The sequence below is a fragment of the Oryzias latipes genome, chromosome 17 (assembly GCF_053564925.1).
Source record: "Oryzias latipes strain Hd-rR chromosome 17, Olatipes_Hd-rR_3.1".
In the NCBI taxonomy this organism is placed as follows: domain Eukaryota; kingdom Metazoa; phylum Chordata; class Actinopteri; order Beloniformes; family Adrianichthyidae; genus Oryzias; species Oryzias latipes.
The window spans coordinates 20137232-20153262 of record NC_136253.1 but is presented as its reverse complement, the minus strand read 5'-3'; the positions used below and the strand labels follow the sequence as shown (position 1 = coordinate 20153262).

General features: G+C 38.3%; 1 protein-coding gene across 4 annotated transcripts; it reads right to left on the bottom strand.

Moving 5' to 3' along the window:
- Window positions 1-4217: 4217 nt before the first annotated feature.
- Window positions 4218-14204, bottom strand: LOC101173658 (protein zyg-11 homolog). 4 transcript variants are annotated; one of them, XM_020710898.3, is made up of 14 exons: window positions 13968-14204; window positions 13383-13548; window positions 10268-11058; window positions 9934-10074; window positions 7589-7765; window positions 7432-7496; window positions 7204-7360; window positions 7035-7085; window positions 5742-5903; window positions 5594-5641; window positions 5309-5509; window positions 5168-5220; window positions 4716-4813; window positions 4218-4573 (listed from the first exon to the last, which is right to left on the bottom strand). In XM_020710898.3, the coding sequence occupies exons 1-14, from the start codon at window positions 13968-13970 to the stop codon at window positions 4416-4418; spliced, it is 2271 nt and encodes a 756-aa protein (XP_020566557.2). In that variant the 5' UTR covers window positions 13971-14204; the 3' UTR covers window positions 4218-4415. The 4 variants fall into 4 exon arrangements, with proteins under 4 accessions (XP_020566557.2, XP_020566558.2, XP_011484781.2 ...); XM_020710899.3 differs by having other exon boundaries at window positions 4716-4782; XM_011486479.4 differs by having other exon boundaries at window positions 7261-7360.
- Between the last annotated feature and the right edge of the window lie 1827 nt (window positions 14205-16031).

The following is a 16031-nucleotide window of genomic DNA, read 5'->3' as shown; positions in this document are numbered from 1 at the left end:
TGACTCACCCTTTTCCTCTCATCTCCAGCATGCCTTTTATCCCTCCACTGCTTTAGTTGTGTCTTTTTCCTTCTCGATTTCTACTCACAGGTTCTATTTTTAAATACTTGTCATTGTTCCCGTTTATTTAAAGCATATTATCATATTAGGTTTAAGCTTATTGTCTTCAGTCCATCTATCCTTCCTGCATAACAGTGGGTGTTTTATTTTGATGTAACTTGCAGAAATAAATGTCTAGATCTAAACAAGACTCATATGTTTTATGCAACTTTTATTTGCGACACACATAAAATTGGAAAATGCAAGTCAACATGGGGAGAGACTAATCCATGGGACCCAAAGATCCAGACAACTCAATCTCCATGAGGACACATGCATGTTCATCCCTGAGCTTGTGAATGTTTTGCTGTCACCCGCAGACTGGGGGTGCTGAGAAAGTAATTTTTTTTAAAATTGGAAACAGTACTGACAACTATGATTAATCATTTGGAATTTTTGGATGTGCAAACGGTGTTTGTAACTGTTTTTGTTTCTTCCCATCTGCACAAATGGATTTTTCTTTTCATTTCCTTCTGATGTTTTGGCGATTTTGACAAATGTTCCATTTTTTTTTGTTTTCCTTTATATTGTATACATTTGACATAAACTGTTTCTGTCTAAGTCTGTCTGCAAACATAATAGCAAATCATGTGTTTCTTGTCTGGATTAAAAAAAAAAAAAGGTTAGAAGTACACGGTAAAATAGTTGCTGTAGATTTTTACAGTAACTTACAAGCAGTAACATGAAATACAGTAGAACTTCTGTGTACTGTGTTTCACTTTACAGTAATAAAGCTGTAAAATGAAACACACAAAAGTATCTTATTTGATAGTTGTATAACCCTAAAATGAAAAACAGTAGTTACTGGCATCCAGTCGTTATTTTAAATGTTCTTACAGTAAATATACTATGCTTCCATTTACGATATTATTACAATATTTTCAAGTTAGTTTCAAAGAAGAAACAACTTTGAACAATAAACATGTTAATTTATGTTTTAACTGTGGGTGAAGATTTTTTGTTACAGTTTTCAAAATGAAAATCCAATTTTTTCAGCTAAATGTCTGATGTAAATAGCAAAAACCCTCGAGTTTTTGTCACAGGCCTCCACTAATGCTGGACCTGGTCTCCTCCTAAAAACACTAACAGGATGTTGTTTCAATGACAAAATAAAAGCATCGAGAAAATTAACTTTATTATACTTCCCACTCAGGCACAGTTGAAACTCAAACAGTTGCGAAAAGCTAAATCCATTTTGGGAAAGGACATGGAAAAAAATAGTCCCTTTTTATCCTGTCCATCTAATATTACATTGAGGCTAACAGTAGTGAACATGAACATTTATACTAGTAAAATAATGCCCAGTTACAGTATAGTTGCCATACAGGTGCCTATAGTAATATTACCTGCTGTCATTTTGCAGCTTTTTACAGAAATTATGTTTTTACTTAAAGTGATCCTATTTTCAAATGGTTATTGTTTGACTTTACAGTGTTTCTCCATTGGTTTGGCTCACATCTTGCAACACATATTTTAAACATTGTCATTGTCAAAGATAGTAGTGGATTTTCAGTCTAATGGTTGTTCCTTTACAAAAACATGCTGAGCCTTATTTGAAAAAAACAACTTCTATTTTTACTGACAGAACTTGTCTGACTTTAAAAACAAAATTAGGGATAACAAAATAAAAAATAAAAACTCTAACATTCACAAATTCACATCTAAAAGCTAAAAACCATCATATCTAATAGCAAAGCAAAAGCTTCAATTATTTGTCGAGTCAAAAACTATGTGATCTTGTAAATGAGCCAAAATGCAGATTCAAGGTCATTGATTTTTGAAAGACATTTTAGCCAGACCTTCGACTAACTTGGGGCTGTGACTGGTTTTTGGACAGCTCTGGATCAATTCTAAGGTGAAACCTGAAAGTAGACAGTACAGACTGTACAGACTGTTAAACACAGTCTGCACATGTTTCAAGTAATATTTTGGAATTTGATTTGATGAGACTGTTATTTTTTTTGTTTGTTTTTTGGCCAATGCATGCATGTACTCTTTAAGACTTTAAGAGGCAAGTTTATATTTACAGCACATGTCACTATTCAAGAGTAGAAATTACTTGCCAAATGTCGTGCAAATTTGTTTTAATATATCAATCGACCCACAAATAAACAACAAAAAGCACCAGTTGAAGTAAAATATAGATGAGTTGTAATTTTAATGAAATTATGCAATAGGTGGTTTTATTTTTTTTAAAAAACTTTCTACCAAGAATTATATTGGATCTAAGATACAACAATGTATATAAAAACTAAAGTATGTGGAATGAGGGGATACATTTGTGCTGCCAACTTGATATTTTACTGTGAGTAACGCAACAATTGGAACTCACTTATAGTCTTGTACCTAGGGACAACAAGTTAAACTTAGTCTAAGTAGGTCAGAAAATAATATTGATGTTATTTGTTTGCGATTGACCATATTTTCATGGGCATGTTTCTTACTGTTTTCTGATTCGCGGTAACCAGGAAATTACAGTAGTGGCAAGGATAATTCCCACAATCCTTTGCTTTTCACAGTAAATTCCTACAATTCCTTTTACTGCTGACATTGCAGCAAAATACTGCCCAGTTCACAGAAATTCTTCACTGTGTACATAAATAGCTTTAGCTGAAAAACAAAAGAGAATATATTATTTAGTGGAAGTGTTTTATGAATAAAAACAAAGGAAAAATGAGGAAGCGGATTATTTAAAAAGTAGGTCATCCTATTTCTCCGCCTAGGAAAAGCAGCATCTCACTAAAACATTTATTAGCTTTTTTTTTCTTGCACAAAAAAGAGGAAAGATATTAGCAACAATTGTGAAGAAACAACTTTCCAACATATGTCAGGGTCAGAATAACGTACAAATGAAAATGAAATGTGCAAAAGTAAAAATGTTACCAAGGAACTGTGAACATTTTGGTGGTGGAAGTTATTTGGGCTTGTTGTAACACCTCTTTACATATCTACCATTTCGTGACCTGATACATAAAACATGACGGATAATTGGATCAATCAAGATAGACAGAAACACCGAGACCATGCCGATCGATAATCATCAATGTTTGGATATAGGCTGCTCTGGTTCAAAAGGGGCTTCAATACTGCTGTTTTGAAAGCAGTGGGTGAAGTGATGTGAGAATTGGGTTTAAAAGACTGGTAAATAGGCTTTAATTGGTCAAAACCCAAATTAAATTTCTAGTAAGAACAATTTCTTAGTTCAAATGAAGGCTTTTTTTAGACATAAGAGTATTGATTTGACTTATGAAGTGAAACGCGTAAAGAGAAAATGTTAGGAAAAAATGTTCATCCCAAGGGTTTTTTTTGTAGACAAAACTGCATTCAAAAAGAAAAAGATCCTTCAAGTTTTTCCTTCTGAAAGATTTCAAGAATTCAGTTTTTCTTTTTTGCATTTTGTTGAATAAATATAAAATTTGATCCATTTACACAATTTTTAATAACCTTTAGGATTCTTAAGTCTGGTCTGTTGTCTTTTTTGATTGACAGGAGTATTGATTTCCATGTTAGCCTCCTTGATATTGTTTTCCATGTGTACAGGAGCCTCAAGAGAAGTTTATCTTCAACGCAAATCTCCCAAAACAACTTCATTCATGACCATTATAACCTAAATATATTGCACAGAAACGTGCAACATGGGGATGACTTACCTGGGTGACTCAAAAGTGAACATTTTTAATGCTTTTAGCTTTACATATACGCAAAAGGCTTTAGGATAAAGACAATGGGGGTATTTCAATGTTGATGGATGAAGATGATGTTGCGACTTGGATTTTCAAGTCATCTTGTTAATCCACTTTTCAAAAGGAATTAAAAATAGGCCAACTTATTATAAAAGACACTCTGGCTCTGTCTTTCAGCTGTATTACATAAAATCTAATGTATTCAGCATCTCATGCACCAGATGGAAAGTGTGAGGGAAACGCAGGAGAGGTAAAGATGCCATCTATGGCACAGATGGAAACCCAGCAGCTTTGTGCCGATGTGCTGTCTCATTACTTCTGACATGTGATTTTTTTTTAATTTGCTTTATTTATATGACAGGAAAAAGCCACAGCTTTGGTCCTACAGCACCCCCTAGTGGCATGTTTTTTTGAAAAACAGCAATGACCTCTGACAGGATTTGCCAACTTTGTTTACTTGAAACACAAACTATGTCAAACTCAATATAAACATCACTTTTTACCTTCACAGCGTGCTGCCAATAAAATAAGATTTCAGAATACTTTAATTCACCTTTTTCTATAAATCTATAGAACAAAAACAAAAAATAATTTAATTTTGTCACATTTTTCAGGAGTTTTGAGGCCCTGACATCACAATGGCTGAGCCCCACTTGACTGATGGCCCTCCACCGTGCGCAAGATGCTGCCGACTAGCCTTTGAATGTCGCTGTGAGTGTCGGGGTGTGCAGCCAGGGCTTTCAGGAGTTCAGTCACGCCGTCCCTCTCCAGCATACTGCTGTAATGTGACGCTGCAAAGAAACGAAGAGATAAGCGAGCAAAAGATGGTGCACGAGGTGCAACGTTCAGAGCCACAAATTCAATGTAATTAAAGTTGTTTTACATATATAAATTGCATGCAGAGTTTTTTTTTGCAGCATTTGTGTGTCTTACTGTTTTGGCTGCAGACCAGATGTATGGCCCAGACTGCCCACAGCTGCACTCCTGACGGCTGGCAAGTCTGCAGTAGAGGGCAAAATGGACGGAAAGACCTAATTTAAAAAAAGATAGATTTAATCAGAATCAGAAAATTTGTCATTTTATGTTTTTTTCTTTCCTTTAATCAGACTATTGTTTTGTCACACTAAAAGTAAAAAAGAATAAGATTTGTAAGACTTCAATGTTTTAATCATTTTAGATGCATTTCCTGCATGCTGCACCTTCTGTGCAATATTGGTCACAGCATCAGCTGAGAAAAATGCTGCTTAAGAACAGAGAGAGATCAGCGGATGTATAATTTACAGAGAACAATTCAGAGAGGGCTTATGTAACACACGGCGTGTGTTTGATTTTGACCTGAGCAGACTAGGATTTCTCTGATCTGTCGTGTGTGTCTTTCCTCTTACCTGTAAGACACCATCTCTCTCTCGAGATGCGCCCAAGTTGTTATCGACTCGTGCTGTAAAAAAAAAAAAAATGCAATCAAATGAATGGATTTTACTCTGTTATCTGATAAACTACAAAAAAAAAAAAAAACACACACACACCAGCTGCTTAAGGATAGCATCACGAAAGTCTTGGTCTAAAGTCCAGGCCTCTGCTTTGGAGGTGAGGTGTGCCAGGATCCCTCCCGCGAAGTAACGCACCCCCACCTCCACCTGGGTGTCCTTCAGGAGGATGAGGATGTGCTCCAGCAGACCTTCATCCATCAGATCAGCCTGCAGCTCCTTCACCTCTGCTATATTATTCTAAAACACACACACACACCCAAAAATGAAAAACTGAACACAACCATCAGCATCTCCACCACATCTGTGCCCCTTTTTACTCACCAAAAGACCAAGTATTTTCTGCTGAATTGTAGGTTCGTTGTAATAGGACTGATGGGTAAAAACAGAGAAAGAAAGTGTTAAGGAGTTCAAATCAATTCTTCAAAGTGCATTCCTATTTTATCTTTTTTTTTTTTTTTGAGCTTGCAACCTCCAGAACTTCCTCGTACAGCTCCAAGCCTTGGCACTGGATGAAGCTGCGTGCTGCTGACGGCATCTCATCAGTCAGGTTCCACAGAGCACTGAGGGCAAACTTCAGAGTGGAGTCCACAACTCCCACCATGGCTTTCTGCTGCACGATAGCCAGCAGCTGCTATAAACTCAGAGGAAAGAGAACAAAAAAGAAAGAAGAGCAAACAATGCTGAAGCCACCCAAGAGATTGGATTGATTTAAGCTCCTCCGGTTGTCACAAATTACATACGACACTGTCAAGATTTTTCCAAAAATTGGCAATAAGATAGGACTAATACAGGAAAATCCAGTAAGACTACTCTAGACCTGACGACTCAACTACCAGCTGTGAACCACAAGCTACAAATGTGGATCAGATATTTAGTGTTCTGGTTCACCATCAGATCTTTGCCTTTCCTTCTATAATAGTGGAAGTATTCTTCCACGAAGGTTTGAACTTTCAGAGTTTAAACGGGAGAGAAAAGTGTGAAAACGATCATGCCCCGTCTATGAAAAATGAAGGAAGTGTCAAGTGAGGACATTTACAACCTTAAAACATCTAGAAATCCACTTTCATCAATCCCAGGCTATTTTCAGAACATAACCCTCGCGGTAAATGAGGAACCACGGTGTCCTCAAAGACCGTGCTGCGCAGAATGAGGCCTAATGAAAAGTCAACCCCACAGACGAAACAGGAAGTGATTAAACAATAGAAAAGCACAAAGCAATTTGGTGTAAACAAAAAAATAACACGGAGTTGTTATTTTTCGCGGGTTTCGATATTTTTAATAATTATTATTATTTGTTTTTTCTTTGTCCTGTCCAACAGCTGAGCACACAAATAGGAGCTGAAGGCCTCTTGTGTTGGACAGATTTTACTGTTAATCATTCGTTTTAAATCATTTTAAATGAAATCAGTAATTGCTACTAATAAACTTATAGGGTATGTATAAATGTTATTAATTTCTCTTAATTAAATGAATGATTGTAAGTTTGCTAGCAGTCAAAAAGAATTCTCTGTTTTTCAGCTCCTTGTGTAATTTCTTGTTTTGTTCTTAGACTAATACTGTAGATATTGATGAATAAAGTCATTTTTCTAAAAGAAACTAATAGCAATTGTCCAAATTTAACAGGTTTTGCACCATTTAAAGCTTTGACTTTTGCTAAATTTGTTAAAAGACTGTTAATGTAAAGCAGAAATGTTCTAGGGTTGTTATTAATTTAGAGATTTGGGAGGATTCTTTTGTGTGTGTCAACATTGTGCTGATGTACCTTCATAAAGACAACGTCCTGGCTGAGCTTTGCCGTCTCCTCTTTGGACAGCTAAAATGAAACAAAAGTGGTGCTTTAATGGTTATTCCTTCATTAGTAAAATCCTTCATTAAATCAAAAACTTGTTGTTTCTGCAGTGAAATTCACCACAGTGACAAGACTTAAGTACACTTTTTTTCTTTTTGTGGTTGAGACGGTGATGCGGCTGTTTTTTTAAAGTCTCCACCTTTGCCACCAGAATGGAGATGACAGCCACCGCCATCCTCTGTAAGGTGGGATCCTGGTGGTTGCTCAGCCAGTTGATCACCAGCATGGCTGCAACATACCTGTATCAGAGCACGGATATGTGAAGATTTTACTTTACCGTTCGCATATTTGTTCCGAACCGAACCCTGACCTGTCAAATGGAATGTCTTGAAGGATGTAGTCACTGCAGAGAGCCAGGAGACAGTTCTTCTGCACCTAGAAAGACATTTGCACAGAAGCAGGTGTTTAGTACCTTTTTTTTTTTTTTGTCAACCATAAATGCTGAGACGTTGAGGACGTCTCTCGACCTGCTGGTGGTTGGGGAAGGTTTTCATGGCGTGTAGAAGCTGGGTGATGGTGGAACGGATCAGGCTGACAGGCATGGCCTCCGCCAAGTCCTGAGTGGTCAGGTTGAACACACACGCCGTGGCTACTAGGTGGACATGTAGGGAGGAGGGGTGGCTCTTCATGGTACCAAGCACCAGCTGCAAGAAAATAAACCAAAAAAAAAAAACAAATATGATTGTGCCTGCTCAATGAAATAACCTACGAAAAGGATTGGATGACACATTTTATTGTATTTTTTGCCCCCCCCAGAAAAAAAACCTCAAAAAAGTGTGATGTCTCCTGCAACACATCATCTTCCGTTTACAGGAAATTGTGTCTGTAAGCGGGTTAGAAAGAAAAAACCTGATATACTTAATAATTCCAGGAACTCTAAGTTGGATTTTTCATTAAATAACTTGCATAAGGTTTTTAGAAACACCGGCTATTTAGGATGAAGATGAAAGCCTTTCTGGGATTTTCTCTCCACTTTTGTTGAGTATATACATCATCTATGGTTTTCAAAGAGAATTTTGAAGTTAGTTATTCCTCTGAACGCACTGCTGTCTCTGTGTCTGAATCCAATTTAGAAGAGCTTTGAAATGAACCACACTTTTTTTGTTAGATAATAGAGTTTTCAGATTTATTTGTAATCAGCATAGTAAGCAGAAGCGGTAATTTCTGAAAGTGTTCCTAGTTTCATCAAGATTGTGATCTAAAAAACTGCAGGGTGGACTCAGGAATCTATGAATTCAGACATGTCCCCAGCACACAGAGATTTCTTCAGAATCTCTGCATCTAAGGAAAGATAAAACACTGTAGTTCATGAGATTTTTACTATGTTAAATATTTTACACCAAAGGTATGTTTCCTGAAATCTGCAGGTAATTTAATATGCAAAATCTTTTGGCTAACTGGTTGCTAATTAAGCTAGTTAACTTCTGGTTGTTCCCTCTTCATTTTATTTGGACTTTTGCAGCACTAAAGTAATAGCAAAAGGTTTCACTCCAAATATTTAGGATGTTTATCTTATCTAAAATGTAAAATCTAGGGTTTGCTCATTTTATTTCAGCTCTGTACAGCATTTAGCTTGTGATGGATTGGGTCTCAGGTGTACCTTGCATTTGCAAGAAACAGCAGGTTTAGATAATAAATGGACAGCTTAGAGCAGAGTGGTCCCCAAACACCGAGAATACAGAGAAATAAACATGACCTTCCTTTTTTTCCTTCAGTTAATTATCTGATTCTGAAGGAAGTTTTATTTTAAAAAACTACTGGCTTCAACCCACCACATTCATCTCCTTTTTTGAATCATGTCAAGTCGCTCGGTCATCAATCCGCTAATTACTTAAAGCGGCTGCACCAACCGCTAATTTAAAACCTTCAAGCCAGCAAAGTTAAAGAACTATATGGAAACATTTTTTTTGTTTTTCTGCAGAAAAGAGGAAGAGCCTTCAACTTCAAAATAAAAGAAAGCTGCATTTAACAGACAAAAATCAAGATTTGTACTCAAAATTTTGATTTATTGTGACAGGTGTTCCCCCAGATCCAGGGGTGGAGCTACGGGGGTCCCAGGGGGGCAGCTGCCCGCCCAGCAAAACACTTTTCCCCTCCAATTTCTGAGTCAATATTAGTAATTTCTTTTTTTTACAAGGATTAAGAAATTGCCGTTTTAATATTAATAACAATGATAGAACTGTTTGTATTTTTGACCCTTTTATTCGTAATGATAATAATTTGCCACCCTTCCATAGTCTTCTGTTCCCCCCATATAAAAGGTTCTAGCTCGGCCACAGTAATGATGCATAATATTTATTTATTTAGGATGCTCCTAACAAAGTTGCTTAAACGATGGATTCACGTTTCTTATTATATTTAGAAAATAGCAGTTTTAGTGTTTTTTAATTTTTTTAGTTATTTGTCAGACCTTAAAAGTTGGATGAGATTGAAGTTGGTGTCGGAATTTTTTTTAGCATCCAGAGGGTTCAGGGAAAATTTTATGTGACATTTTGATGGTTTCTACACAAAATCTAATGTAGTTTAAAAGCAGCTACAGATATTTTATACAGGATTAAGACAAACTTTACCCTCATAAGTTAAGGGAAAATGGAAGCTAAAGAAAGAAAATAAATTGTAGTTTTTCTGACGTTAAACCGGTCCGGATTGGGACTAATGGCTTTGAGGACTGATGTAATTAAAGAATTCCTTCATTTTGGGAAACTTTCACCGTCCAGCAGGGAAGAGGAGGCAGCTGTGACTGTCGCTGCTCGTGTCTGATGTTTCTCTGGCTCTAGCAGAGACGTGAGGTGTGAAAGCCGTCAGTCAACACCTCCAGCATGTCTGGCTGCGCCGTGTCCGCATCCGTGGTTAGTCTGTAGAGCTGGACGAGGGCCTTTTGGACGAAACACTCGCGCTCTGTGTACCTCCTCAGAGCCTCACACACCTGGTTCTCATTAGCCTCTCCAGTTACCTGAACACACACACGACGGATCAGCAGTCAAAGAGACAATAAATACAGTGGGCATATTCAGCAAGTGTTCAAACTGAGCCTCGGGTCAAACAGAAATGAGAAACTCATGCGGGAATCAAGCTCATGTTTCCCCCTGTGGGATTCTCTGATGTCTCAAAGATAACATGCCTGATGGCAGAAGCCAGTTACTCACTTTCAGGTTTCTCAGCGAAGTCAGGACGTGGCTGGAGCTGAGGCCGGTGGCGAGAAGCCCCAAAAAAATGAGCCCACTCCTGGACTCCACGAAGGCCGCCAGTGCAGCTTCGCCGATCATCTTCCGCCCTGACAGGTCCAATGAAACGAGTGATGGCAGAATCTGGGAACTCCCTTCCAGGAGCTGCCGCGCCACCTCATCTCCGTCTCTTCCATCCGTGTCCTCAGCAGGAAGGCGGTCATCCGAAAAGTCCAGGTGGCGGAGAGCATCGAGCTGGCTTAAAACGAAGAGCAACCTGGAAGGAGACATGTTCAGCTGCCGCAGCCTGTGAGCAATCAAAGATCTCAGGGAGTTTTTACACTGGAGGAGAGCGGACAGATTTGAGACTGGAGTGCAGGAGATATCCAGACTCTCCAGGTGTGGGAGTGAACAGATGTCCTCCAGGATGTCATCGGTTAGATCCGTGTTGGCAAGGTGAAGTGTCCTAAGCCCTAGCAGGGAGCTGAAGCCAATACAACTTTCCTCCAAAGACCCCCAGTCCAGGTGTAATCCATTCAGGGACAACCTCTGCAGGCTAACGCTGCACTCAGGGCTAGAAACCAGACCAGACACGACGCTAGCTCCCGTCAGGCCCTCCGAGGCCCAGGAGGCATCCAGTTCCAGGAGCCGGTGAGGGCAGAGGGCCAAGCGGAAAGCCTCGGCAGACATCACACAGCAGCGGATGGAGGCTCGGCGCAGACGGAGCTCTTTGGAGTCTCGGAAAATCCCAACGGTGCTGTCGTTCAGCATCTCTTATGGACAGAAACACAAAGAGAGATGCACATCGAAGTTGAAATGTTATCCAACTGAAGGAAACACTTCATGTAAAGGCACTTGCTGCATTAGCTTAGCTGGAAAAAGACTGCCTTCTAAAAGGAAATTTGGGATAAGATAAGTGGGATTTGCCCAGTTTAACTCAAAAGATTTGCATACAATCTGATGCATCCACTTGTAGACGATAGATCCATGTACATCTTGGTTTTCCTCGTCTGAGCTGGAAACATGCTCAAAGCTGTTGAGCGGTTGGATAGCTCCAATACTGCTCACCATTTTTGTTGCATCTGTAATGTTAGGTTGGGGGTGTGAGGGGCTGTAAGCTATAGGAGGAAAGTGTAAAAGATAGAGGTCGGGAAGTGAGGCCGGGCTTACTCCACGCCAATGGTCCCACCCACAACTTAGAGGTGAATTTCTGATGAACTGCTGCTGCTCTGCAGAAACTATGTCCTGGAGAACGACAGGATTTTTGATTTTGGCTAAAAATGACAATCAGAGTTAATAGACCGCTGACATGGATAATGCACTGTAGGCAGGGGGGGAGCCTTCTGCCCTGCATTAAAGATAATGTTCTGTGGCTGACCATCCAAAAAAGGAATACTTATGTAAACTCTTATGTACTCTTATATAAGGTTCTATGTTGCTAATAACCAAAAAAGGAGAATGTCTTGATATGTTTATGATGTTTCTATGACTGACCCCCAAAAGGAATGTTTAATATAAAGTTTTATCCTGTTAAGGGAGGACTCTGTAGAGCATATCCTGACAGTGTTTAGAATTTTATCCTATCCTGTTATGTTACTGACCCGTAAAAGGAGTGCTCTGTAGAAGATATTCTGACATGTTTATGATGGTATAGGATGAGTCTACGTAAAGGGTGAGCCTGCGGGAAGGGACCGGCCCTCCTTTTCCTCACGCTCATCAAAGAATATAAAAGATAAGGAAGCCCAACTTTATTCAGAGTCTGCTGTGGGTTACGTACGAACGCCCAGCCGGAGTTTTGTTTCAAGCCACTCTATCGGGACTGTTGGCTCTCCAGTCCGTGTGTCACGGTAGGGGCAGATGAAATGTTTTCTGTTGAAACTGCATGGCTTAAACTCCTGTGTTATGTTGTGTGACTGTTTTGAAGCGGGGAATAAAAAGACACATTTTATTCTAGCTTGCAGTCTTTGAGTCATTTGTTTCTGCTCAGTGCCTACCTCCCTCGAACCTGCAAAAAATTATTTCATAAAACAACCGCAGGAAACGTTGTGAAAATAGATCAAAAGATGATCGGAGAGGGACTTTAAGCTGATTTCCCACTCCTATCTGTAGTTCAGTTTTTCAGAAATAAAAGAGCATTAAAAAACAAACAGCAATCAGTAATGCATATTAAACAAGTTAAGAAGTAAAAATATAAATAAAATAAACTTCAAAAAATTCAAATTCACAAAATACCCACACACCAGTCAATCAGTAAAAATAAAAAAAAGGATTAAAATTATCCATCTGTTCTGTTTTAAACTTCTATAAGGGGATTTTTGACAAAAAAAATTATCTTTACATAATTGTTCCATTCTATAAGTGATTTCCTTTCATTAAGAATTCTGTCAGTTTAAAAGTAATTCCTCTCTAGAGTCTTTTGCAGCTGTTGTAAGAAGAGCATCTTATAGCTTGAAGGCAAGAACGACTTTTTCACGTGATAAACAACATCTACTATCTCATTATCATGGCAGAAACACATTTCTTTTTTGATATAACGGAATAACAGATGTTATCACAAGAAAACTCATTTTATGTCATGATAACGAAGGGTAAACATTGTTTATTTTTCTGCAATCTGCAGCAAAAAAAAGCAGAGAAAAAGTTGAACATAAACATAACGGATTAATTGATTATTTTAATCAATATTTATCCAAATCAGTCATCGTCATTTCAGGAGAAGTTGGGGGCTGCGGCTGCGGCTGCAGCTGCGCAGGCGCCTGCAGTTCAGGCCGTCCACACAGTTGCAGAATGATGCATAAGGGGTGTAGGCCGGATGAACTGCGGACTTGGCCTGTTATTAAAAGAAACAAAATTTGTGTTCTTGTAATAACGAGAAAGTAGATGTCGTTATCTCAAAGAAAAAGTGAGGTAGGCTTCAGAGAAAAAAAAACAGTATTTGCTGCATTAAAAGTTTTGGATTATAAAAGAAAATTGCAGTGATCCTGCTGCTGCAACACAACGTAAACAAACAAAAAACAACAACATTAAGGTGTGAGTTAAACCACTCTCTCCTCTCTGTAGCTGTTATTAGTGGATGCTGTGATTCTTCCTGGCCTACCTTTGGATGCCATGGTCTGCAGCAGTCTGTCGGCCAGCTCCGGGGGGAAGAGAGGGGCCCAGATGAGGCTCATGGAGCCGTCTGCCCTCTTGCTGCACAAAGCCTCTAAACTGCAGCACACCTGAGCCAGGCAGAGGTCACACAGCGCCTGGGGGCCCTCTGGATCCTGCAGTTCACAACGCAGACAGACAGGTGCAGCTCTTTTTTTACATGAGCAATCCTCTCAAAAACTCACATTTTAAAAGAAAAAAAACAACAACAACAATTTTGAACACCAATTTAAGTGATATGATCCTGGAAATATGCATTCATGTTTGCATGGTTTCAGTACATGTCTTAAACGTAAAACATGGAGTGTCATGTAAGGCTTCTTGCTCGGGTATCAACAGATCAACCATGATCCGGGCTCTCACATCGTAGGAAGCTAAATTTAGATGAACCACCGCACCGACTAAAGACCTTTAATCTAATCCAGACGGACTGTGCGGGGCAAAGTGAGCCAAAACAAACGAACCCAGAGGGGTCTTCACCGGCCAAACGGACACTGGGCAAAACTACACTTGGTGTGGCATAAGGGGGACTTACCATGTTGGTGAAGTCAAAGGTCGACCCAAAATATGAATTACTTTAAACCGTCACGTTTTCTTTCTTCTTCTTCTTCTTTATTTTTTAAAGAAAATGCTTCATTGTTGATAAACTTCTTTGTGACATTTCGGGCTGAAAAAATAAATAAAAGGAGTCAGTTCTGTAGTACGTTCCTCTTCTGTTCGGGATTGCAGTAAACGCTCGTGGTCGTCGAACGTCCAAAAACGTCACTAACTCGCACGCTATTGGCTAACTCGTGTGACGTCATCAACCGTCCACGGCAAGTTAAAAAAAAGGTAAATCTATATACCTTGCTTTTTATGTCTGTTTTGTATCTTGATAGAACAAAAGAAGACAAAAAAGAAACAGACAAAAAGATAAGTTATTTCTTCAATTGAGTTGTAGGTAGGAATCAATTGTTTTTGTTGATGATGTAGTTAAGATCAAACAAGAACGTTTCTGGTGTAAAACTATTTTGTTGTCATTGTTATTATGAGCATACTATCTGTCACACCCATCAAATTTTGTTTAGAGATATGTTGAGTCATTTTGTGCCTTAAGTTTTCTGGCAAAGCTTTTTGTATTCCTTTTTATTTCTTTTGTTTTTTAAAGAAAAGAGAATACATTTGTTCATATTAACAAACACTCCCTTACTCAATAAGACATTTTTTTAAGAAAGTAAAACATCTTCAAACTGAAAACATTATTATTATTATTATTATTATTATTATTATTATTATTATGGATAACAATACAAAAAATGTTTGGTTTTGTCTTTCAAAAAATAAATGATAGTAGCGCTGAGTGAAAATTCATTAGTTCATTTTGTGACTCTGTGATTTTTTTTAATCAATATGTCGTCACATAAACAAATGACTTGGCTGGATGCCTTCTGATGTCATTGTAGTTCTCTTTTCCTTGTCTGTGTTCATGGTTGTTTTGTTGTCATTATTACTAATTTATTTTGTTTGGTTGTTTTAACCTCCATCTTGTACAGCCCAGGATTCTGAAAATAGTTTGAGGGAAAGTTGCACGCCATTACTGTTATCTAATGAAATTCAAAAATCCAAACAGTCTATCTTTGCTGTTTTTATTTTTATTACCAAAGCAACTTTAAGCAGACAATGGCTTCAAAATTCCTCGACATGAGAAATAAAACATTTTTAAAGAATTTGAGTGTTCATAATTTAAAATTCGCTTGTAAATATTAGGATGTTTTCCTGTGCGTGTGTGATAGTTTAACCTGTATAAATAAATAAAAAATGTCTTTAGAAAGATTTAGATGGGTATGAAGTGTTTGAATTTTGTTTGTTTGCAGTTCAAGAGATATTAAAATTTGCAGCATTAATCAAGGAGAAATTAGGCAGTGCTGTAGTTTAGCCACAAGGAGGGGCTAACTGGACATGAGAGATTGGAATTTCCTGCAACATTCATTATTGTGAAAGGGAAATTAAGCAAAATATAAAGAAAAAGTCACAAAACAGATCAAAATGTTGACTCTGTCTAGTCACAATCGTTGTTGGGGAGTTTCTAAACGGGAAGGTCAGGTTCCAGTTTGAATGGGAAACTCGACTCAGGTGAGGTTGAATTGATCAAAGCGAAGGATCTGGCCTCCAGTAATATGATATCATACCATGCTCATGTTAGATGGAAGCTATGTTTTCTTCTTAATAAATGTGACCTGCAGGGAAAAAGGTGATGAAACTGAATCATCTTTTTTTCTTCCTTTTATTAAAACCTGTGTGTTTTAGAATTTATATTGAGTAAAACCCTTCAGCCATATATGTGTCATATGCGTGCAAGCATCTAATGACATCCTCATACATGTCTGCACCCCACAGTAAACCCAGATAAAACCTGATTTTTCCAGAAATAGGTTGCTCTGTCATCCACCCACAAACAGGGTGCCCCAAAAACTCCAGCTCCCTCTGAAACCTTTGGCTGAAGGCAGTTGCTTTGTCAGCAAAACCCTGCAAACACTGTCTTCATAACCAAATAAACACAGCTGCCAACAGCTCTTGGGTTCCATTGAGACCCACACATCCCTCACTCGGAGTAAACAAC